The 25,969-nt window shown below is 43.5% G+C and overlaps 1 protein-coding gene across 2 annotated transcripts in view; it reads right to left on the reverse strand.

Moving 5' to 3' along the window:
- Positions 1-25,969, reverse strand: part of GALNT1 (polypeptide N-acetylgalactosaminyltransferase 1) — a 481,701-nt gene that overhangs the window by 173,604 nt on the left and 282,128 nt on the right. For both annotated transcript variants that reach the window (XM_073630779.1, XM_073630780.1), the window contains exon 5: positions 9,442-9,649. In XM_073630779.1, the coding sequence (XP_073486880.1) occupies positions 9,442-9,649 (208 nt within the window). The remainder of the gene's footprint in view (positions 1-9,441; positions 9,650-25,969) is intronic.

Genomic DNA, 25,969 nt, shown 5'->3' on the forward strand with positions numbered 1-25,969 from the left:
ATGATTTCTGCATACCAGTGACTTCTGGGCCACGCTGGGGCTACCAGAATTACCGGCTTTCTTTCCAGCTTGATCCTGCAAAGTTGTGGCAGCAACTGAATAGGGGGGAATGCATAAATCAGTGAGAACTGATCCCAATGCATCTGTTCCACATGTGAGTGGATCCCTTGTCCTGGACACAAAGTTGACTAACTTCATGTTGAATCTGGACGCCAGAAGATCTACGTCCGGAGTCCCCCATCTTTGGCAAACAGCTCAAAAAATGTTGGGGTGAAAGGACCCGGGAATAACTGCTGGAGACTCAGGTAATCCACCTGCCAATTCTCTACTCCCAGAATGAAGACTGCCGTCAGGCACCGAACATTCCTTTCTGCCCAAGATAGAATATGGTTCACCTCTCTCTGCGCTGCAAGACTCTTGGTGCCCCCTTGGTGATTGATATAGGCCACAGCTGTGGCATTGTTAGATTGGATCCTGACAGGACAATCCCGTAATCTGAAAATCCAGTTCTTCAGGAGCCAGACGCACTGCCCGAATCTCTAGGATGTTAATGGGCAAGGCTCTTTCGGTTCTTGACAGTTGTCTTCTCTAGTACTGCTCCCTAGCCTGAAAGGCTGGCATCTGTCATTACCACTTTCCAGATAACTGGTCTAAAGGATTTTCCTTTCAGCAGATTCTGGGTTAGTAACCACCAACTGAGGCTTTGGGACACCCTTGGGGACAGCCGCATTGGCAAGTCTAAAGCTTGAACCGTTTTGTTCCAAACAGACAGGATACTGTTTTGCAACAGTCTCGAATAGAACTGGGCATAGGAAACTGCTTCGAATGAAGCCACCATCTTTCCTAACAACCTCATGCAGAGGTGAATGGAGGGATCTCCTTCTGACCTGACCATCCGCACCAGCTCTCTTATGGAGTTGATCTTTGCCTGAGGCAAGAACACCTTTTTTCTGGGCTGTGTCTATGATCAGACCCAAGTACTCCAGCCTTTTTAGCAGTTTTAAGGAAGACTTCTCTAGGTTGAGAATCCAACCCAGGCTTTCCAGGTAACTGGTTGTAATGCGCACGCTTGGCTCCAAACGAGCCACCGATTGGTCTATTAGCAATAGATCGTCTAGGTACACCAAGACTGTTATACCCTGTACCCTTAACCTGGCCAGAGGTGGGGCCAGGACTTTTGTAAACACCTGAGGTGCTATAGCTAGCTCGAAGGGCAAGGCTACAAACTGGAATGCTGCTGTTCTACCTCGAACCGCAGAAACCTTTGGTGAGCGGTTAATATAGGGACATGCAGATATGCATTCCTGATGTCGATAGACGCCAGAAGTTCTCCTCCTTGTAGGATAGACATTACTGACCTGATCGACTACATGCGAAAGGAGCGGATCTTCAGAAACTGATTTAGATTCTTTAGATCTAGAATGGGTCTGAAGCAAAGTGGGACTTTAATTGAAGCATAACTGCAAAATAAATATGCAAGGATATGTCTGATAGTTCTTTTTCTACATACAAGATCGGGGTAAAAAATGTAGCAATTGTAAAAAATGATAACCATAGTAGTTAAGTAGCTTATATTTCATATATATACACCAGTGTTTCTCAACTCCAGTCCTCGGGGCGCCCCAACAGGTCATGTTTTCAGGCTTTCCATTATTTTGCACAGGTGATTTGATCAGTTTCACTGCCTTAGTAATTACCACAGCCTTTTCATCTGAGGAAAATCCTGAAAACATGACCTGTTGGGGCGCCTTGAGGACTGGAGTTGAGAAACACTGATATACACACACATATTACAACATAGTCCATGGGTAATGGATATATTGACATGGGGTACACAGTAACAATAATGGTTAGATAACTTGTACTTCATATATGTACACGCATTCATTACAACATAGTCTATGGGTAATAGGCATATTGACATGAGGTACATATTTAAGGAAAATAACATAGATCTTAAATTAATTAAGGAATAAAATATTGTAAATGGGATAACAAAATCCAGGGAGACTTCAGACATGTGCTTGCAAGTGGTAGCATGTAAGTGCTCTACGCGTTTCGTGGAGTAACATCCACTCATCAGGAGCAATCCCAAAGGTAAAATAACTATAAAAGGACAAATGAATAGAGGGGGGTCAGCCAGGATAGCACAGAGGCAAAGAGGGGAAGAAGAAGAAAATAACTTCCCCAAATATTCTTACCTATAACAGGACTGGTAATAAAAGGTAAAATGTAGACAATTGAAGGCACCATATGACATGAGTCTCCACCGGAGCTGAGGCAAAAGTATCCTTGGCCACAGACCGCCACAGTAGCTTGGGGGTAACACATCTAGGGGGCTGTAAACTCCAGGGTATCATGTATGGTGTGTTCAAAGGAACAGCTGTGTAAAGATAAAGCAAACAGAATATTGGCATGCATTAAAAGGGGGATCAACTGCAGAGATAAAACGATAATTCTCCCGCTCTACAAGACTCTGGTCCGGCCGCACCTGGAGTATGCTGTCCAGTTCTGGGCACCAGTCCTCAGGAGGGACGTACTGGAAATGGAGCGAGTACAAAGAAGGGCAACAAAGCTAATAAAGGGTCTGGAGGATCTTAGTTATGAGGAAAGGTTGCGAGCACTGAACTTATTCTCTCTGGAGAAGAGACGCTTGAGAGGGGATATGATTTCAATTTACAAATACTGTACTGGTGACCCCACAATAGGGATAAAACTTTTTCGCAGAAGAGAGTTTAATAAGACTCGTGGCCACTCATTACAACTAGAAGAAAAGAGGTTTAACCTTAAACTACGTAGAGGGTTCTTTACTGTAAGAGCGGCAAGGATGTGGAATTCCCTTCCACACGCGGTGGTCTCAGCGGGGAGCATTGATAGCTTCAAGAAACTATTAGATAATCACCTGAATGACCACAATATACAGGGATATGTAATGTAATACTGACACATAATCACACACATAGGTTGGACTTGATGGACTTGTGTCTTTTTTCAACCTCACCTACTATATAACTATGTAAGATATAATATGTATAATGTAAGTATGGAGACATGTCTGCACAAGGGCAGATAAATGAAGTACAGCCTAGGGGTGTAGAGTAAAGGAAATAGATCAGTGAATAGAGGAAGCCAAATGGCTAAGCCAAGTGAACACAATAAGGACATAGTGGCAAGGATAGGACCAGTGTGGGAAGTGAAACAAAGGAAAAAGAAATGAGCAAAAGAGACAACCTAAAATTACCTCACTGGAGGTAAGTGCGTAGCAACCAATGTGGATGTGAGCTCCAAAGTGCAGGGAAAAGCTAAACAAGCGTGTACTAAAGTGGCGGTATATGGCCGCAGGGTATCGCCAACGTCACGCTGCAGTCAGAGGAGAGGCGGCACCGACGCCCAAACAGCCGATCGCGTAAGGCAGTTGGCGCTCAAACCTCCCTCGTAGAAATGCAGATGGAAAAACAGCATCGGTGCCGCCTCTCCTCTGACTTTGCAGAGTGACGTTGGCGATACCCTGCGGCCATATACCGCCACTTTAGTACACGCTTGTTTAGCTTTTCCCTGCACTTTGGAGCTCACATCCACATTGGTTGCTACGCACTTACCTCCAGTGAGGTAATTTTAGGTCGTCTCTTTTGCTCATTTCTTTTTCCTTTGTTTCACTTCCCACACCGGTCCTATCCTTGCCACTATGTCCTTATTGTGTTCACTTGGCTTAGCCATTTGGCTTCCTCTATTCACTGATCTATTTCCTTTACTCTACACCCCTAGGCTGTACTTCATTTATCTGCCCTTGTGCAGACATGTCTCCATACTTACATTATACATATTATATCTTTACACAGCTGTTCCTTTGAACACACCATACATGATACCCTGGAGTTTACAGCCCCCTACATGTGTTACCCCCAAGCTACTGTGGCGGTCTGTGGCCAAGGATACTTTTGCCTCAGCTCCGGTGGAGACTCATGTCATATGGTGTCCTCAATTGTCTACATTTTACCTTTTATTACCAGTCCTGTTATAGGTAAGAATATTTGGGGAAGTTATTTTCTTCTTCTTCCCCTCTTTGCCTCTGTGCTATCCTGGCTGACCCCCCTCTATTCATTTGTCCTTTTATAGTTATTTTACCCTTGGGATTGCTCCTGATGAGTGGATGTTACACCACAAAACGCATAGAGCACTTACATGCTACCACTTGCAAGCACATGTCTGAAGTCTCCCTGGATTTTGTTATCCCATTTACAATATTTTATTCCTTAATTAATTTAAGATCTATGTTATTTTCCTTAAATATGTACCTCATGTCAATATGCCTATTACCCATAGACTATGTTGTAATGAATGCGTGTACATATATGAAATACAAGTTATCTAACCATTATTGTTACTGTGTACCCCATGTCAATATATCCATTACTCATGGACTATGTTGTAATATATGTGTGTATATATATGAAATATAAGCTACTTAACTACCATGGTTATCATTTTTTACAATTGCTACATTTTTTACCCCCGATCTTGTATGTAGAAAAAGAACTATCAGACATATCCTTGCATATTTATTTTGCAGTTATGCTTCAATTAAAGTCCCACTTTGCTTTAATATATACAGTACTAGGGATGGAGGCAGATGAACCTACACATTCATTGCCTCATTTAAAGTCCCATAATTCCCCTCCCCCTCTCTCTTTTAAATTTTTTAGAATGGGTCTGACATCTCCATTTGGTTTTGGTACCGTAAAGAGGTTTGAATAAACCCCCCCATCCTTGCTCTTCTATGGGGATTTGTATGATCACCCCCTGAGCTAGTAATCAGTCTAGTGCCCGAAACAGAGATTGCCTTTTCCCTGGGTCTTTGGGAACGTTTGACCTCAGAAAACGAGACAGGGGAAACTCCCGAAATTCTAGTTTGTACCCTAGAGACACCATGGAGATGACCCATCTGTCCTGAATTTCCTCTTGCCAGACGTCTGAGTAATAAAGAAGTGTTTCCCGCATTCGGGGGGCACCCCTTCATGATGAGGCTTTGGAATTCTGCTTTCCAGGTTTCCGCCCCCAGGACTTCTTTTGTGCCTGGGCCTGACCCTGAGGCTTTCCTCTAGAGTCGCCACTGCCTAGAGGCGGATGCCCCTGGCGCAGGAGAAAGAGTCTGCTTAAATGAAGGGATCCTACGCATGTGTACTAACACAAGCGCAAGGCAGGATGACTGATGAATAGAATCTTTCATGGCGTCTATGGCAAAACATAATGCTTTTGGTAGCTCGCCCAAATCTCAGGCTTGTTGTGCAGGAGCCTCCTTAAGGGCCTGTCTAAACTGGTCCTTTAGGGACTGACAGATGCCTACTGCAGGCTGAGTAAGGGCACCTGCCAAGGAGAAAGGATTTTAGAAGGAATGCCAACCTTTTATCTGTTGGATCCTTAAGCATTTGTACATTGTCTACTGGACAAGTTAGACTAATATTCACACTGGAAAACGCAGCGTCAGCTGCTGGTACATTTCATTTTTTGGTGAATTTCTCCTCCATGGGATAGAGTGCTGTGGATCTCTTTGGAGGGAGAAAATGCTTATCCGGGTGAACCAATTCAGCATAAACAAGCTGTTCTAGTAATGCATGGACAGGAAACACATGCAAAGGCTGTGAAGGTTTTAAGGAATCTAAAGAAGAAACAGAACTTTCAGCTGACTCTGTTAGGGGTAGCTTGAAAGTGGAACGAACCATCTCCGTAAGAGATTGTACCAGCAATTTCTCAGATTGCGAGGCTGAAAAAGGTTCATCCACCATTGGCTGCCCGCAGAGGAGTAATCGGTTTGCCTTTCCTCCTGATCGCCTGAGGGCAACACCTCATATCCTGTACCCACTGTTCCCTTGGTAAAGGGTCTGAGGTGTGGGAGGGGGATCTTTTTTGATCAAAAATAACTTTTATTGAGCATAAGGAAAAGATGTAACAAGCATAGGTACATTTAGTGCAACATGCACTACATTTACGGATTTGTCCAATTGACATATGGTACATGCAGGTAAAGAAATTATCCCGGTACATTCATTGCATAAGGTAGATTAACTAGCGGCTTATATGGAAAGAAAAAATTAACAATAGAGATGGATGAGTGGGACTAGGAGTACATAAAAATATAATAAACAGGCCTCTATATTGCAAATCATCAGGTATTAGGTTGGGAGAAAACCAAGGGTGGGAAAATTGAGAGATAAGTTAATATATAACGCTTAGCTAGTTTGGGCGGTGGTCCCTTGCAGCATTAGTTGAGGTGTCTTCTAACCATCTATCCCAGATTTTGTAAAATTTATCTGGGCAGCCCCTATGCAGGTAGATTATTTTTTTGAAAGGGAGAGTGACGCTAACTGCTCTGATCCACTGCTGTAGAGTGGGGGGGGGTCCCCCTCAACCAGGTTTTAGCTATCTGCAGTCTGGCTACAAATAGTGTTTCTTGTAAAAAGGTGTGCAAGTATTTTTCACCTTCTGAGAGCGAAAGGAGGCCTAGTACACATTGGCGAGGGCATAGGGATAGTGGGGAACCCATTCGATCATGTAAAAACTTCACCAGTTGGGTCCAGTATCCTTGTATGGAAGGGCAAGCCCACATTAAATGAAAAAAAGTAGCTGTGTTGTGTCCACAGTTCGGGCAGTTTGGGTTGTGTTCATGCTTGTACTTAGATATGCGATGGGGGGTTAAGTAAGATCTGTGGCGCATGTAAAGGTGGGAGAGGCGGTCAGATAACTTGGGGGAGACTATTTTGCAATTAGCGAGAGCCTCCTCCCATTCTTCATCTGTTAGAGTGCCAAGATCCGACTCCCATCTTGTTTTTAATTGGTGAGTGATGGCATGGGAGAGGGATCTAACACGCGCCCAATCCTCTTGGATGGAGGATATGATTAAAGCCGCTAATCTTCCTTCTAAGCCCTGCAGGACGGAGGAAAATGCATCTTCAGTCACGTATACAGGGGCTGAGATGTGCGAAGCAGCTGCACCACCAATTGGTTCCAATGACTCACCCTGGCTTGCCATATCCGGTATTTCAGGAGAGAATGACAGTGTGGAGGCACGACTGGAGTTCACAGCGCCTAGGGGTAGGATTTTTGGTACCTTTGTGGTGTCTTTTTTGGAAGCCATAGTGCTGAGCACAAAAAGCAGAGGCACTAAGTAAATGCACAACTCGCTGAGCAATAGTCTAGCAAAAAACAATGCCGTTAATAAAGTTCAACTTTGGTGCTGAGTATAAGTGTTATTTCCTGTACCGAAAATGCCTGTATGCACTTATCTTACGTGTCCCCAGCGCTCCTGTGTGCAAGACTCCAGCTGGTTAGCTGAGAAGCGTCTGTCTCTGTGGTCCCCAGCGCCTGTGCTGTGTGCTCCTCGTGGACTTACGTCCCACGCGCAGCGCCATGCCTTAAGCCATGCCCCCTCCATTAAAGCGGGGTTCCACTCAAATTTTTAACTTAATCTTACCCCCTTCAGTTAATTGCATAGATGTTCAAATGCAGCACGAAAATTTTTTTATCGCTGTAATTACCTTTATATTGTACTTTATTGTGGCACTTCCTGTCTCTCCTCCCATGGGAGTAGGTGTGTTTATTGCCTTTCCCCGGCGCCACACTGTCTCCTGGGAGCTTAGTGTCAGGCTTCCCAAGATTCAGTGCGGGAACAATGATCATGCTTGTGAACAAGCTGTGAATGAACAGCATTCACCGCATCCAGGAAATCAATGCTTGTGGGCTTCACATGCCCACAAGCAAGATGGAAACAGCCAGCATCACATTTTTAAAGTTTTTCTTCAGTACGAAAACAGACAGAGGCGGAAATATTACACCCAAACTGTGAGTATTACTTTGGGATTAGCAAAGTGTCTCAATGACCTAAAAAAAAAAAAAAAAAAAAAAAAAAAAGATTGGTCGCCGGACTCCCACTTTAAACACATCCCACCCTCTGGTTTAAACTAGCCATAGTCCGTGCGCAGACGACATTCGCTAAAACACACTCCTTGGTCGCCAGTGCAGACTCAGTGAGAGGGGAGGGAAGGGAGGGCTGGGGAGGCGGGAAGTTTTTAAAAAAACTTATGAGCTTCTGTGGGGGAATAAAAACTAACATAGGAAAGCCGCCACCGCACTCCCCGAGGGGGGGGGGGGGGGGTTTGTACAAACTACTGTTGTACCTCCCTTACCCCAGGGGGGAAAAACAAACCTGCTGTTGGGGGAAAAAAAAAAAAAAGAACTTTGTTCTGGATGAGGAATGTGAGGAATGGCTTGCTGAGACCACACACATGCTGTTTAGCTGGGACACTGAGCTGACTAAGAAGCAACGTAGTAAGGTATGTGCATTTACTCCCTCTAGTGGAGACTTTAAGGCATGACAACATCCACTCATGGAATAAAAAAACATAGGTGAACTTTTTACAATTCCTAGGCTTCTTCCCTTACCTTTTCCTCACTGCAGGATACTGCTGTAACAGACAGATCCAAACTTTGCCCATCATGGTGGGCTGCGTTAGCAAACCTTCAAGGTCCCTTTTTATCGGGGTTCCACTCCCTTGGACCTGTATTAGCACCCCGCCAGGGGTGCAAGCATGACCAAAAAGCCCTGGGTCCCGGGGTCCAGCTCTGCAAAGAGGCGTTACAGGCAAAACCTTGTGCTTCGCATACGAGGCCTGGGTACCATCCACCTTGGCCTCAGTGGCACTTTGGATGGATCCGGTCTATGGAGGCTTAAATCCAGCAAGGATCTCTCCAGTGGATTTCTTCAGAGCACATCTTCACTCGTGACCAACACCTTAGACACTGGCAGAAAAACTGAGGTACTCCTGGTAGGAGGAGCGGTTATATAGGGAGTGAACTTCCTGTATTAGGTATACCAGTGTCCATCACCTGAAGGTGCCTATATACCCACATAGTGATTACTATGGTGCTCTGTGTCCCATGATGTACAGTAAAGAAAATACTATGTATTCAAAGGGTCCTATCATCTAATCATGTACACCAATGCAATTCCCCTGGAATCCACCTACACAAAAACTCAGGCAACCTAATAATCCTCTTGTTGACACAAAGTTTTATCTTAGAGGTTTATGAACCAGGAAAACAACCTTTTGTTGAAAAAAACTCCAAAAAAAACAAAAAAAAAACCCCGTTCTCTACTACGTCGTCCGGGCTTTGAGGAACTTCTATTCCTGTAGTCTCCAGAAAAATATATATTTTCATATGTAGTGATATTATACAGAACACTCTACATCTAAAGTAGATGTTTAATACTTTTCCCCCATCAAATCCATTTATTCTAACTATTGTTTCTTAATAATACACATAAAAGTGCATTCAGGCAGCATAGTACTTAAATGTGGGTGACTGTAAAGTTGCGTGATGTTTTGGGACAGATAAAAGGAAGGCATACACATCAATATCAACCTTAATAACAGATTACATGTTTACCTGTCATGTTTAATCCGTGCTAGCAAAGGTTCCAGCCAGCCTACTGTACACTCACAATGTGCATCTAGAAATGTGATGACTTGTCCTTTGGAAGCAGCAGCACCTTTAAGTCTGGCTCTAATCAGGCCTGAACGTTGCTCCATGCGAAGTACATGTACAGGTACTTTCAGCTTTCTGACATATATTTCCAGTGGTCTTTTCAAAAAATCTGTAACAAGGAAAAGTGATTTGTGTTTACAATAAGCACAGCATAACAAAGCATGGCTAGGCAAATAAAGAGAAACAGAAATAAAAATTTACAACAGTTTCAAAGTTTAAATAGGCATTAAAGCAGAACATTGCCCAAAAGGGGAAGTTCTGATTGTCTTACAGTATTTGGATCTTTTTTTTTTTGGGTGGGGGAGCAGGTACCTGGTTTTTGCAGTCTTCGCATGTGCAGTGGAAAGGCCAGCTGTGAAACCACAGACAGTACAGCTGGCTTCTCAAAGTAAACATGCCAGCTCCTGGCCCCGAAGACAGCGCTGGATCCCCAGACAGGTAAGTGTCCCATATTAGAAGTCAGCAGCTATAGTATTTGTAGCTGCTATTTTTTTTTTTTCTCCCCAGGGTGAAGAACCGCTTTAAGCTGCACCAAAGTAATTGTAAGGTCACATCAAGTAAACCTTGATGTCCACATTTGAAAATTTAAAAAATAGCAGAACATTCTAATGTGTATGTAAGATCACAATCAACAGTTTTTAAAATATTTTAAATAATTACTTGCAGAGTTTCTTCTTTCCATGAAAACATTTTGTATGTTACTTTATGATTTTTTTTTTTTAATGATTTTGTTCCAAACAAGGACTTACCAATCCTAAGAACTCTGTAAATCAGTCCTGTAGAAGCAGACAAGCCCAGAACCCCTCATTGATGGGTGGCATTGATGGGTGAAAACCCCCGCATACTCAAATTGCATACAATCGTCCACCTTTAAGGGACCACAACCCAAACAGAAGGGAAATAGATCTGTCATTCAAGACACATACCTAGCGTCCTGCTCAACATATACTACACCAATCAGCTATAACATTATGACCGCCCACCATAGCCCAAGGCATGTACTAGGGGGATATTGTGGTATTTGGCACCAAGCGGTCAGTAGCAGATTCTTTAAGCCTTGTAAATGTGTGTTGTGTCATATACTGTATATAGCCTTGTGATTTTCTCTTTTTTTTTTATTTGGGTTTCTTTAAAGCGGACGCTTCTTAAACAGATGTCATTGCATTGTTTGCACAAGCTGTCCCCTCTAATTCCACTGTTTTTACTGGCTTTCTGGTCAAACTTTATTAAAGGGGTTGTAAACATTCAAAGTTTTTCACCCTACTGCATTCTATGCATTAAGGTGAAAAACCTTTTGTGCTGCAGCACCCACCCAGAACCACCCTTTTCCTTACCTGAACCTGATCGTTCCAGCGACGGGAACGAGTACAGCAGCTACCCCCGTTGTCTCAGGTTCTCATTGGATAGATTGGCTCCCGCTGCTGTCAATCAAATCCAGTGACACGGGAGCAATGTGTCAATGGATGCAGCAGTAGGACTCGGGAGCGCACCAGCACGAGTCCCCCCGTGGAATGCGACTCTCTGTGGGGGCACTCGAGAAGAGGAGGAGCCAGGATTGCCACGGGGGGACCATAGAAAAGGAGGATCGGGGGCCACTCTGTGCAAAACCCTTGCACAGTGGAGGTAAGTATAACATGTTTTATTTAAAAAAACAAGCTTTACAATCACTTTAAGAACAGCTGTATAGGTAATGGTAAACAATCGCTTGAGCTTTTGACATATGACCTGATACAATAGTGCCATCTATAGGTTGAATTGGGAAATGTTTCACCCATAGAAGGTTAATGTGAAATAGTGAGAAATGGGCTACACCCATGTGGGGATGGTAAAACTTTCCAAATAAAAGGCCAGCGACATAAGCTGAGAGGACTCCACAATTACATAACAAGGAATGTCTGTGCCAGAAGAAAATTCATCTGAAGCTGATGCTATCTCCTGATTTGGCAATTAACACTCAGAGTAGAGGCCTAGGGTCCTGGTTGCCTACAGAGATCCTGAAGCCACTATAACCTGAGCTAACGTGTAGCATATTCCTATTGTACACAGAGCATTGTTCATGCTCATTCACTAGAAAGATTGGGTAGCGTGTGCATGTGTTTTATGTATATCTATCAGTCTTTTATTGGATTATCATAATTGTAAATAGTTTGTATGTACGCCATTTTGTTTAGTAAAGCACATTAATACACTACAGAGATGTTATTGCTTCATGGCTTTTACCACAAAGAACCTAAAAGGTGCAAAGAAAAAACAGTAAGTTGGGAGATGGGACCCCCATGGGTCGGACTGTTTTTTCCTGCACATCCCACAGATATTCGATTGGACTCAGATCTAAATAATATGGAGGTCAAATCAACACCTAAAACTCATTGTTGTGTTCCTCAAACCATTCTTTATGTAATGAAACCAGGCCACCTTCTTCCATTGCTCTGTGGTCCAATTCTGATACTCACGTGTCCATTATAGGTGGTTTTAGCTGTGGACACAGGTCAGCATGGCATCCTGACTGGTCTGTGCTTACGTAGCTCCATACACAACAAACTGATGCATTGCGTGTTCTGACACCCTTCTATCAGAACCAGCAATAACTTTTTCAGCAATTCAAGCTACAGTAGCTCTTCCATTGGATTGGACTACAAGGGCCAACTTTGTCTCCCCATTTGCCTCACTGAGCCTTGGCCACTGATGACCCCATCACTGCTTGACTGGTTTTCCTTCTTTGGAACAATTTTGGTAGGTCCTGACCACTGCAAACCAAGAACATCCCACAAGAACTGCAGTTTTGGAGTTGCATTGACCCAGTCGCCCAGCCATTACAATGTGGTCCTTGTCAATCCATCCAGACGCTTGCCCATTTTTCTTCTGCTTTCACCACATCAATTTCAGAAACAACAACTAAGATTCCATTGTAACAGGATAATCAATGTTATTCTCTTCATCCACGGTCAGTGGGTGTGTATATATATATATATATATATATATATATATATATATAGCCTTGCAAAGGTATTCACCCCCTTGGCATTTTTCGTGTTTTGTTGCCTCACAACCTGGAATTAACATGGATTGTTTGAGGATTTGCATCATTTAATTTACAGAACATGCCCACAACTTTGAAGATTTTTTTTTTTTTTTTAATTGTAATTTTTATTTTATTTTTTAAAGCAAACAACAAATAGGACAAAATAACAGAAAAAGTCAATGTGCATAACTATTCACCCCCTAAAGTCAATACTTTGTAGAGCTACCTTTTGCGGCTATCACAGCTCCAAGTCGCTTTGGATTAGCCTCTATGAGCTTGCCACATCTTACCATTGGGTTTTTTGCCCCATTCCTCCGTACAAAACTGCTCCAGCTCCTTCAAGTTGGATGGTTTGCGCTTGTGAACAGCAATCTTTAAGTCTGACCACAGATTTTCTAATGGATTGAGGTCTGGGCTTTGACTAGGCCATTCCAACACATTTACATGTTTCCCCTTAAACCACTCAAGTGTTGCTTTAGCAGTGTGTTTGGGGTCATTGTCCTGCTGAAAGGTGAACCTCCGTTCTAGCCTCAAATCACACACAGAGTGGTACAGGTTTTGCTCAAGAATACAGGCAGTCCCCGAGTTACGAATGGGCTAGGGACTGTAGGTTTGTTCTTAAGTCGAATATGTTTGTAAGTTGGAACAGCATGGGCAGAACGGCAGATATGTTGTTTTCCGATGTTGCGTCAAACGTGCCCGCCATTGAAAAGGGTCCGTCGAATGTGCCCGCCGTCGAAAAGGTTTCCGTCTAATGTGTCTGCCATCCCGTTCGTAAGCAGGAGTCGTTCGCAAGTCGGATGTTCATAACTCGGAGACTTCATGTATCCCTGTATTTAGCACCACCCATCTTTCCCTCAAATCTGACCAGTTTCCCAGTCCCGACTGCTGGAAAACATCCCCACAGCATGATGCTGCCACCATGTTTCACTGTGGGGATGGCGTTCTTTGGGTGATGTGATGTGTTGGGTTTGCGCCAGACACAGCGTTTTCTTTGATGGCCAAAAAGTTCAATTTTAGTCTCATCAGAGCAGAGCATCTTCCTCCATACATTTTGGGAGTCTCCCACATGCCTTTCGCAAACTCAAAATGTGTCAAATTTGTTTTTTGCTGAAAATAATGGCTTTCTTCTGGCCACTCTGCCATAAAGCCCTACTTTATGGAGCGTACGGCTTATTGTCGTCCTATGTACAGATACTCTAGTCTCTGCTGTGGAATGCTGCAGCTCCTCCAGGGTTGCCTTAGGTCTCTGTGCTGCCTCTCTGATTAACGCTCACCTTGCCCGGTCTGTGAGTTTTGGTGTGCGGCCGTCTCTTGGCAGGTTTGCTGTTGTGCCATTTTCTTTCCATTTGGTTATGATAGATTTGATGGTGCTCCTAGGGATCATCAAAGATTTGGATATTTTTTTTTATAACCCAACCCTGACTTGTACTTCTCAACAACATTGTCCCTTACTTGTTTGGAGAGTTCCTTGGTCTTCATGGCAGTGTTTGGTTAGTGGTGCCTCTTGCTTAGGTGTTGCAGCCTCTGGGGCCTTTCAAAAAATTGTGTATATGTAATGACAGATCATGTGACACTTAGACTGCACACAGGTGGACATTGTTTTACTAATTACTGTATATACTCGAGTATAAGTCGTGGCCCTAATTTACCACAAAAAAAAAAATGGGAAAAACTTATTGACTTGAGTATAAGACTAGGGTGGGAAATGCAGCAGCTACCGGTAAATTTCAAAAATAAAAAGATACCAATAATGTGCCCCTTAACATAAAATGTGTCCATCAGAGTGCCCCTTAACAGAAAATTTGCCCATCAGAGTGCCCCTTAACAGAAAATCTGTCCAACAACGTGTCCCTTAACATAAAATTTGCCCATGGACACATTTTATATTAAGGGACACTCTGATGGGCAAATTGTATGTTAAGGGGCACCCTGATGGGCACATTTTATGTTAGGGGCACTCTGATGGGCACAAAACGTGCCCCCTAATGTAAAAACTGCCCATCAAAATGCCCCTTAATAAAAAATGTGCCCATCAGTGTTGCTCTTAAAATATAATATGCCCATCAGAGTGCCCCTTAACATAAAATGTGCTCATCAGTGTGCCCCTTAACATAAAATAAGGGTCACGCTGATGGGCTCCTTTTATGTTAAGGGGCACTCTGATGGGCACATTTTATTTTAATTTTATTTTTAACCACGCTGATGGTTATATTTTTAATGTGCATGCTGATGGGCACATTTTATGTTAAAGGGCACTCTGATGGGCACAACAAAATGTGTCCATCAGTGTGCCCCTTAAGAAAATATGCCCATCAGTGTGCACATTAAAAATATACCCATCAGCGTTCCCCTTAAAATACAATTTGTCCATCAGAGTGCCCCTTAACATAAAAAAGGTGCCCATCAGCGTGACCCTTAACAAAATAAAATATGCCCAGACATTAGTCATCACTAGTTGGCCCACATACCGGTACCTTGAATGCAGGAGGGGCGGATTGCGGAAGCTGCAAGATGTGGAAAGCCTAAGCCAGGACCCAGGAACCACAAGTAGCAGGGGGGGCGGGGCGCAAATGTGACGTCACGCCCCTACTCGCGGCCTGTGAGTGCAAGCTCGTCTTCCTCTCCAAGACCTGCGGTGAGGAGCAGGGGGTGGGCGCACGCACGCAGCGTCACTGGTTGCTGGGGAAACCCGCAGTCCCAGGAAACTAGTGACGGTGTCGGCGAACCCAGCGGCACGACCCCGCCCCCTTTTCTCAACCATTACTTGCATTTTTAGTTAAATGACTTGAGTATAAGTCGAAGCGGCTTTTTTCAGCCCAAAAAATGGGCTGAAAAATTCGACTTATACTCGAGTATATACGGTATGTGACTTCTGAAGGTAATTGGTTGCACCAAAGCTTTATATGGGCTTCATAACAAAGGGGGTGAATACATACACACGTCAATTATCAGTTTTTTTATTTCTGAAAAATAGTTTTATGTATATATTTTTTAAAATTTTACTTCAACTTAGGCTATTGTGTTCTGATCCATCACATATAATACAGATTAATAAAAACATTGAACTAAAGGCTGTAATGTAACAAAATAGGTAAAAGCCAGGGTGAATACTTTTGCAAGGCACTGTATACACACACACACACACACCCCATATACATGCACACTATATTGTCAAAAGTATTGTGACAAATGCCTTTAAACGCACATGAACGTTAATGGCATCCCAGTCTTAGTCCGTAGGGTTCAATATTGATTGCTTTTGATGAAGGCCTAAGGCCGAAACATGTCAGAATTTTTGGATGATGTTATTGCTGTAATGCTCAAATAAATATTTTCTATGGAGAAGCTGTCAAGTTGCCGGCCTGTACTTTCTATCAATATTGCTGACCTACCCTTTGCCGCTATAACAGCTTCAACTCTTCTGGAAAAGCTGTCCACAAGGTTTTGGAGTATGTCTATGGAAATGTTTGACCATTCTTCCAGAAGTGCATTTGTGAGGTCAGGCACTGATGTTTGACGAGAAGACCTAGCTCGCAGTCTCCGCTCTAATTCATTTCAAAGGTGTTCTATGAGGTTGAGGTCAGGACTCTGTGCAGGCCAGTCAAGTTCCTCCACCCCAAATTCACTCATCCATGTCTTTATAGACCTTGCTGATGAATCAACTCCACCAACTTCTGAAGGATTGGACTCAACTGAACCTTTTTAATGTTTGAAATGCCCATGCTACTTTGTCAGTCAAGACTTGTGTCACAGGCTTCACAACCAGAGGTCGCCCAGATATCCCACAAAGGTGGGAGCAAAATAAGCACAGGTGTGAGAACTTTGGTGAACACACAAGGAGCAGAACACTGGCCGAATGAAAGCTGAAACTGCTGGAGAACCACAGAAATGCACAAAAAAAAAAAAAAATAGCTGACGCGCTGGAGAAATAGGGACATGAACGCACACTTTCTTAGGTCTACAGGAGGACAGGAAGTCTCCCTGATGGAGGAAGGCTATGACAAACCTGGTGAATTCAAAGCGGAAGTTTTGAGTCAGAACAAAGATTTAGAGCCTTGAGATCCAAAATGGGACAAAATGCCCCCTTTTGGTTTGGGAACCATGAAAAGGTTTGGCATAAAAATCCTTAAAGCGGAGCTCCACCCAAAATTGGAAGCTCTGCTTGTCCGCACTTCACTTCCAGTTTCCCTTAGTGGAGAAGCCAGCGCCTGCACCCGAAGTCTATTGAAGAACTGGCTAGGGTGCTGACATCGCTGGATCTCTAGACAGAAAGTGTCCTTATATTAACCACTTGCCGACCGCCTCACGCATATATACGTGAGCAGAATGGCACGGGCAGGCAAAATCACGTACCCATACGTGATTGCCTTCCCGCGGGCGGGGGGTCCGATCAGACCCCCCCCCCCCCCCCCCGATGCCAGCGGCGGTCGGCATTCGGCTATGAGCGATGAGAGACGAGGGGGAGACCATCCGATCGTGGCCCCCCCCTCGCGATCGCTCCCAGCCAATGAGGAACATCCCCTGCCTGTGTATAGTACACACAGGCAGAGGATGTGATGTCATCTCTCCTCGGCTCGGCAGTTTCCGTTCTAGCGCCGAGGAGAGAAGACATGTAAGTGCACCAACACACACACACACACACACACACAGTAGAACATGCCAGGCACACAAAACACCCCCGACCCCCCCCCCGATCCCCCCCCCAATCACCCCTCCCCCCTTCCTGTCACACTGACACCAAGCAGTATTTTTTTTTTTTTTTATGATTACTGCAGGGTGTCAGTTAGTGACAGTTACTGTGGTAGGACAGTGAGTGTTACCCCCCTTTAGGTCTACGGTACCCCCCTAACCCCCCCTAATAAAGTTTTAACCCCTTGATCACCCCCTGCCACCAGTGTCGCTAAGCGATCATTTTTCTGATCGCTGTATTAGTGTCGCTGGTGACGCTAGTTAGGAACGTAAATATTTAGGTTTGCCGTCAGCATTTTATAGCAACAGGGACCCCCATATACTATCTAATAAATGTTTTAACCCCTTGATTGCCCCCTAGTTAACCCTTTCACCACTGATCACCGTATAACCGTTACGGGTGACGCTGGTTAGTTGATTTTTCATAGTGTCAGGGCACCCGCCGTTTATTACCGAATAAAGGTTTAGCCCCCTGATCGCCCGGCGGTGATATGCGTCGCCCCAGGCAGCGTCAGATTAGCGCCAGTACCGCTAACACCCACGCACGCAGCATACGCCTCCCTTAGTGGTATAGTATCTGAACGCATCAATATCTGATCCGATCAGATCTATACTAGCGTCCCCAGCAGTTTAGGGTTCCCAAAAACGCAGTGTTAGCGGGATCAGCCCAGATACCCGCTAGCACCTGCGTTTTGGCCCTCCGCCCGGCCCAGCCCACCCAAGTGCAGTATCGATCGATCACTGACATTTACAAAACACTAAACGCATAACTGCAGCGTTCGCAGAGTCAGGCCTGATCCCTGCGATCGCTAACAGTTTTTTTGGTAGCGTTTTGGTGAACTGGCAAGCACCAGCCCCAGGCAGCGTCAGGTTAGCGCCAGTCGCGCTAACACCCACGCACGCACCATACACCTTCCTTAATGGTATAGTATCTGAACGCAACAATATCTGATCCGATCAGATCTATACTAGCATCCCCAGCAGTTTAGGGTTCCCAAAAACGCAGTGTTAGTGGGATCAGCCCAGATACCTGCTAGCACCTGCGTTTTGCCCCTCCGCCCAGCCCGGCCCAGCCCACCCAAGTGCAGTATCGATCGATCACTGTCACTTACAGAACACTAAACGCATAACTGCAGCGTTCGCAGAGTCAGGCCTGATCCCTGCGATCGCTAACAGTTTTTTTGGTAGTGTTTTGGTGAACTGGCAAGCACCAGCGGCCTAGTACACCCCGGTCGTAGTCAAACCAGCACTGCAGTAACACTTGGTGACGTGGCGAGTCCCATAAATGCAGTTCAAGCTGGTGAGGTGGCAAGCACAAGTAGTGTCCCGCTGCCACCAAAAAGACAAACACAGGCCCGTCGTGCCCATAATGCCCTTCCTGCTGCATTCGCCAATCCTAATTGGGAACCGACCACTTCTGCAGCGCCCGTACTTCCCCCATTCACATCCCCAACCAAATGCAGTCGGCTGCATGAGAGGCATTTTCTTTATGTCCTCCCGAGTACCCCTACCCAACGAACCCCCCCCCAAAAAAGATGTTGTGTCTGCAGCAAGCGCGGATATAGGCGTGACACCCGCTATTATTGTCCCTCCTGTCCTGACAATCCTGGTCTTTGCATTGGTGAATGTTTTGAACGCTACCATTCACTAGTTGAGTATTAGCGTAGGGTACAGCATTGCACAGACTAGGCACACTTTCACAGGGTCTCCCAAGATGCCATCACATTTTGAGAGACCCGAACCTGGAACCGGTTACAGTTATAAAAGTTAGTTACAAAAAAAAGTGTAAAAAAAAAAAAAAAAAAAACACATACAAAAATATAAAATAAAAAAAAAATAGTTGTCGTTTTATTGTTCTCTCTCTCTCTATTTTCTCTATTGTTCTGCTCTTTTTTACTGTATTCTATTCTGCAATGTTTTATTGTTATTATGTTTTATCATGTTTGTTTTTCAGGTCTGCAATTTTTTATACTTTACCATTTACTGTGCTTTATTGTTAACCATTTTTTTGTCTTCAGGTACGCCATTCACGACTTTGAATGGTTATACCAGCATGATGCCTGCAGGTTTAGGTATCATCTTGGTATCATTCTTTTCAGCCAGCGGTCGGCTTTCATGTAAAAGCAATCCTAGCGGCTAATTAGCCTCTAGACTGCTTTTACAAGCAGTGGGAGGGAATGCCCCCCCCACCGTCTTCCATGTTTTTCTCTGGCTCTCCTGTCTCAACAGGGAACCTGAGAATGCAGCCGGTGATTCAGCCAGCTGACCATAGAGCTGATCAGAAACCAGAGTGGCTCCAAACATCTCTATGGCCTAAGAAACCGGAAGCTACGAGCATTTCATGACTTAGATTTCGCCGGATGTAAACAGCGCCATTGGGAAATTGGGAAAGCATTTTATCACACCGATCTTGGTGTGGTCAGATGCTTTGAGGGCAGAGGAGAAATCTAGGGTCTAATAGACCCCAATTTTTTCAAAAAAGAGTACCTGTCACCACCTATTGCTATGATAGGGGATATTTACATTCCCTGAGATAACAATAAAAATAATAAAAAAAAAAAAAAAAATATGAAAGGAACAGTTTAAAAATAAGATAAAAAAAAAAAAAAATAAAAAAAAAGCACCCCTGTCCCCCCTGCTCTCGCGCTAAGGCAAACGCAAGCGTCGGTCTGGCGTCAAATGTAAACAGCAATTGCACCATGCATGTGAGGTATCACCGCGAAGGTCAGATCGAGGGCAGTAATTTTAGCAGTAGACCTCCTCTGTAAATCTAAAGTGGTAACCTGTAAAGGCTTTTAAAAATGTATTTAGTTTGTCGCCACTGCACGTTTGTGCGCAATTTTAAAGCATGTCATGTTTGGTATCCATGTACGCGGCCTAAGATCATCTTTTTTATTTCATCAAACATTTGGGCAATATAGTGTGTTTTAGTGCATTAAAATTTAAAAAAGTGTGTTTTTTCCCCAAAAAATGCGTTTGAAAAATCGCTGCGCAAATACTGTGTGAAAAAAAAAAAATGAAACACCCACTATTTTAATCTGTAGGGCATTTGCTTTAAAAAAATATATAATGTGTGGGGGTTCAAAGTAATTTTCTTGCAAAAAAAAATAATTTTTTCATGTACACAAAAAGTGTCAGAAAGGGCTTTGTCTTCAAGTGGTTAGAAGAGTGGGTGATGTGTGACATAAGCTTCTAAATGTTGTGCATAAAATGCCAGGACAGTTCAAAACCCCCCCAAATGACCCCATTTTGGAAAGTAGACACCCCAAGCTATTTGCTGAGAGGCATGTCGAATCCATGGAATATTTTATATTGTGACACAAGTTGCGGGAAAGAGACAATTTTTTTTTTTTTGCACAAAGTTGTCACTAAATGATATATTGCTCAAACATGCCATGGGAATATGTAAAATTACACCCCAAAATACATTCTGTTGCTTCTCCTGAGTATGGGGATACCACATGTGTGGGACTTTTTGGGAGCCTAGCGGCTAGGCTCCCAAAAAGTCCCACACATGTGGTATCCCCGTACTCAGGAGAAGCAGCTAAATGTATTTTGGGGTGCAATTCCACATATGCCCATGGCCTGTGTGAGCAATATATCATTTAGTGACAACTTTTTGTAATTTTTTTTTTTTTTTTTGTCATTATTCAATCACTTGGGACAAAAAAAATTAATATTCAATGGGCTCAACATGCCTCTCAGCAATTTCCTTGGGGTGTCTACTTTCCAAAATGGGGTCATTTGTGGGGGTTTTGTACTGCCCTGCCATTTTAGCACCTCAAGAAACGACATAGGCAGTCATAAATTAAAGGCTGTGTAAATTCCAGAAAATGTACCCTAGTTTGTAGGCGCTATAACTTTTGCGCAAACCAATAAATATACACTTATTGACATTTTTTTTACCAAAGACACGTGGCCGAATACATTTTGGCCTAAATGTATGACTAAAATTGAGTTTATTGGATTTTTTTTAGAACAAAAAGTAGAAAATATCAATTTTTTTCAAAATTTTCGGTCTTTTTCCGTGTATAGCGCAAAAAATAAAAACGGCAGAGGTGATCAAATACCATCAAAAGAAAGCTCTATTTGTGGGAAGAAAAGGACGCAAATTTCGTTTGGGTACAGCATTGCATGACCGCGCAATTAGTAGTTAAAGCGACGCAGTGCCAAATTGTAAAAAGTGCTCTGGTCAGGAAGGGGGTAAATCCTTCCGGGGCTGAAGTGGTTAAAAGTCAGCAGCTACAGTATTTGTAGCTGCTGACTTTTTTTTTTTATTGGGGAGGCTGGAGCTCCTCCAACTTCTTCCCACCCAGCCACTGCATATAAAAATGGCCGGGTGGGCATTTCCTCCTGAGTGGATGTTCATAAAAGTCCCCTGGACTCAGCTCATCACCAGGATCGAGCAGCCGTGCGAACCTGTGTACTTGTGTCCCCCGGACACAGCGCATCACCGCTCAGCAGGAGAGCTCTTTGATTGGCCCTCCTTATCATATGATGGCTGTGTCCAATCACAGCCACTGTGTAGTGTAAACATAGGCGTTGTAACGGTGATCGGCTCTGCTTCTCCTCACGTAGAGCGTGTCAATGAGAAGGAGAGACGATCTGTGCTGCCAGTCGGGGGATCAGTGAATTTGAGCAATTTTTTTTTTACAGCCTTTTACACACTGATCACTCAGCTAGTGTCCGCCAAAAGGTGTCCTGTCACAGTTTCCCCACACAGTGAAAAACATCCGCCCATGTCTGTCCCAATAAACATTTGCCCACAATCATTGGTACACATCATCTCTCCCCACACCTGTTACACATCTGTCCAAGTAAAAATCTCTGTCCCAGTGAACATCTGCCACATCTGTCCCAGTGAACATCTGACTCAATGATCAACATCTGTCATACATCTGCGCACAAATGCTAGTAACAGGGCGTCCCATCCACAACGAGGCAGGGCCCATACTAGCCTCCTAGATGTTCTATTGTATCCTACATGGCTGCCCACTACTTCGGCAGAACCTGCAATTCCCCCTTTTACAGCGCAGCCAGGCCCTCAGATACAAACAGAAAATGTAAACCCAATTTATTATTTTAATTTATTCTTCATGAATGATCTGCTGAATTACATTGTGGAGCAGTTTAATCTGTACGCCAGCCAACATAGTGTCAGCAAATCCAAAACTTTCCTTGGACTAACCCTAAACATGGGAGGGAAAAAAAAAAAAATTACCGTATTTATCGGCGTATAACACGCACTTTTTTCCCCTTAAAATCAGGGGAAAATCGCGGGTGCGTGTTATACGCCGATCCCCTGCGATCCTGACCTGTCAGTTCTAAAAAAATCGCCGACCGCGATTTGAAAATGGCGCTGCCGGCGCCGAAATACACAATGCCGGTCCTCGGCTCTTCTCGGCCATTTTCAAATCGCGGTCGGCGATTTTGAAGCTCAGCGAGCTGCAAGGATGCACTGGGGCAAGGCTGGACTGGGGCAAGGCTGCAATGGACACTGGGGAAGGCTGCACTGGCAAGGCTGCACTGAGAAGGCTGCAATGATGGGCATTTAAATGTAAGTTTTTTTCCCTTCAACTTCCCTCCTAAAAGTTTTTTTTTCCTTAAAATTCCCTCCTAAATTGGGGTGCGTGTTATACGCCGGTGCGTGTTATACGCCGATAAATACGGTAATTCCATGCCTACTGGTCTATCCAACCGATCCATCATATGCCAGTCTACTCTTCTTTGATTCTTTTACATTTCAATAATAATGCCCAGCATCTCCCTCAAAATCATCCTGATTATGACAATTTATTCAAAATTCGGCCCCTAATCAATTTTTTTTGCTCTAGCTTCAAGCAATTGTTTACTCCCAATATATGGGGGAAAATTTTACAAGGCATGCGACAGGGTCACGGGTTATACCTACAATTTCAAAATTTATAAGGGAAAAGACAGCCAGCTAAACCCGCCTGGATGCCCTACCTATATGGGGACAAGTGGCAAAATTGTCTAGCAACTGATAGAACCGCTGTTTGGGAAGGGTTACCACCTATATGTAGACAATTTCTACACAATGAAAAATGAATATATGTGTATATATTTTTTCAATTCTTTTATATTTAACACATACACTTTGATATAAATGTATTGTTTTACATACACTCACTTTTTAATACACTTAAATATACTTCACTATATATTTCATTTTATTTTTGTATTTTTTTTTCACTTCATTTGATTCATTATTACTTTTTCAACCTTTTTTAAGCACCATTTATATTACACAGTCTTGGGTTTTCATTTTAACCTTGGTCACAGCTCTTTTGAGTTTGTTGATTGGATGCTATCAGTCTCCTGAACACATGATTAATAGACACTAGTATATATGTAGGATTCATTTCTGTGATATTTGGCTATGATTAAGCACTGATTATAGTGTGAAACGTGTCAGCTTCCCTGCACTTTCTGCTGTGGCATGTATTTTTGTTGATTTTTATTTAATAAAAGGGAAAATTACTTTGAGTGCGGCTATCCAGGATTTTTTCTCATCACTTCATTGTTACAAGCATTGCCAGCACCTGTAGCTTCCAGCATGGAGGAGAGGTCTGTTCCTAATTGACCTTCCTAGAGCAGTGATCCTTCTTTCTCTTCCATGTGAATTGACCTCGGCCTGTTAAAATGACCATGCTTTTGCCTGCCTCCTGAACTGATCATTTGCCCTGCCACTGTATTAGTGGGATTCAAGACAGCACAGGGGTCTCACATATGTGAGGGGCTCCAGAATAGATTTTCCGAGTGGGGAAAACTCTTTCTCTAGGTTTTTGTTTTTTCGGATTAGGGTCTGGTGACTCAGAGGCTTCAAAGACATTTGGGTGGGAAGAAGCCTTTACCCCTATCCTCAGGTCTTTCCTGATCGAGGCCTCAAGCCTTATAGTGCTGCCACCTGAACTGTCCATGCCTCTGCCTGCCACCTATACTGCCTGCTTACAGACCATGTTCTTGCCTACTGCCAGGACCAATATTTTGGCATACCACTGCCTGCTGCCTGGACAATTCCTTTGGCTGTCTGGACCAATGCTCTGCCTGTACTGGGACAGTATTCCCGCCTGTTAAAACCACAGGTAATCCTTTTTTTTTTTTACCCTTTGCTAAGCAGAATGTATTTCGGTCATTTTGGTGTAATTCTTGGTATGTTACATAGTTACATTAGTTGGTGAGGTTGAAAAAAGACACAAAGTCCATCCTGTGTGTGTTTTTATGTCAGTTTTACATTGTATATCCCTGTATGTTATGGTCGCTCAGGTGCCTATCTAATAGTTTTTTTAAATTATCTATGCTCCCTGCTAAAACCATTGCGCGCCCGGCCATGAAGCCGTAAGCTGTCACGGCCAGGTGCCCACAGTTGCTATGTTGGCGCCGCGGAGAGAAGGGGGAGAGGGCACCCACATCACTATACTTTTTGTAGCTGCTGACTTTTAACAAACTAAAAAAACAGGTGGAACTCTGCTTTAATTAGCTTTGTTGCCCTTTTATGGACTCTCTCCAGTTACAGCACATCCTTCCTGAGGACTTGTGCCCAGAAGTGGATGGCATACCCCAGGTGTGGCCGGACCAGTTTTGTAGAGTGGGAGAACTATCTTATCTCTGACGTTAATCCCCTTTTTAATGCATGCTAATATTTTGTTAGCTTTGCTTGCAGCAGCTGGACATTGCATGCCATTGCTGAGGCTGTCATCTACTAGGACCCCCAGGTCCTTTTCCATCCTAGATTCCCCCAGAGGTTCATCCCCTAGCGAGTAGATCGCATTCATGTTTTTGCCACCCATATGCATTATTTGACATTTTTCTACATTGAAGCTCATTTGCCATGTAGTTGCCCATCCCATTAATTTGTTCAGATCTTCTTGCAAGGTTTCCACATCCTGCAGAGAAATTATTGCCCTGCTTAGCTTAGTATCGTCCACAAATACTGAGATTGAGCTGCTTATCCCATCCTCCACGTCGTTTATGAGTAACTTAAATAAATTTGCTATGTACATGCTATGTGTTAGAAGCCTGAAGGTGCTACTTGCACATTGGGCCTATGTATGTGGCCAGGTTGTGGAAAAGTCTCACACATGTGGTATCACCATACTCAGGAGTAGCAGCAGAATGTATTTTAGGGTGTCATTCTTGGTATGTACATGCTATGTTTTAGAAATATTTTAAAAATTGACAACTTTGAGTAAAAAAATACGTTCTTTTTTTTCCCACTTTTTCAAAAACTTGTGGATAAAATTAAGTGTTCAAAAGACTCATTATGCCTCAGAATATACATTAGGCTGTTTGCTTTCCAAACTGTGGTCATTTTGTTGGTGTTTCCATTGTTCTGGGGCTCCAGAGCCTTCAAAAACGTGATCGGTAGTCAGGAAATGAAGTGTGTAATTTATGCCTTTAGAACGCATGGAATTGCCATACTTAGGAGTAGCAGAATGTATTCTTGCTATGCACATGTTATGTTTTAGAAATATCTTATAATTTGACAAGTTTGTGTAAAAAATAAATATGTTTTCATTTTCTTTCCGCATTTTCCATAAACTTGTAGGGAAAAAAAAATGACCTGTTCAAAAGACTTATTATGCCTCATAGAATATATGTTGGGGTGTTTGCTTTCCAAAATGGGGTAATTTTGTTGGTAATTTCATTGTCCTGGTGCTCCAGGGCCTTCAAAAACATGATAGGTAGTCAGGA

This window comes from Aquarana catesbeiana, linkage group LG05 (genome assembly GCF_042186555.1).
Source record: "Aquarana catesbeiana isolate 2022-GZ linkage group LG05, ASM4218655v1, whole genome shotgun sequence".
NCBI lineage: Eukaryota > Metazoa > Chordata > Amphibia > Anura > Ranidae > Aquarana > Aquarana catesbeiana.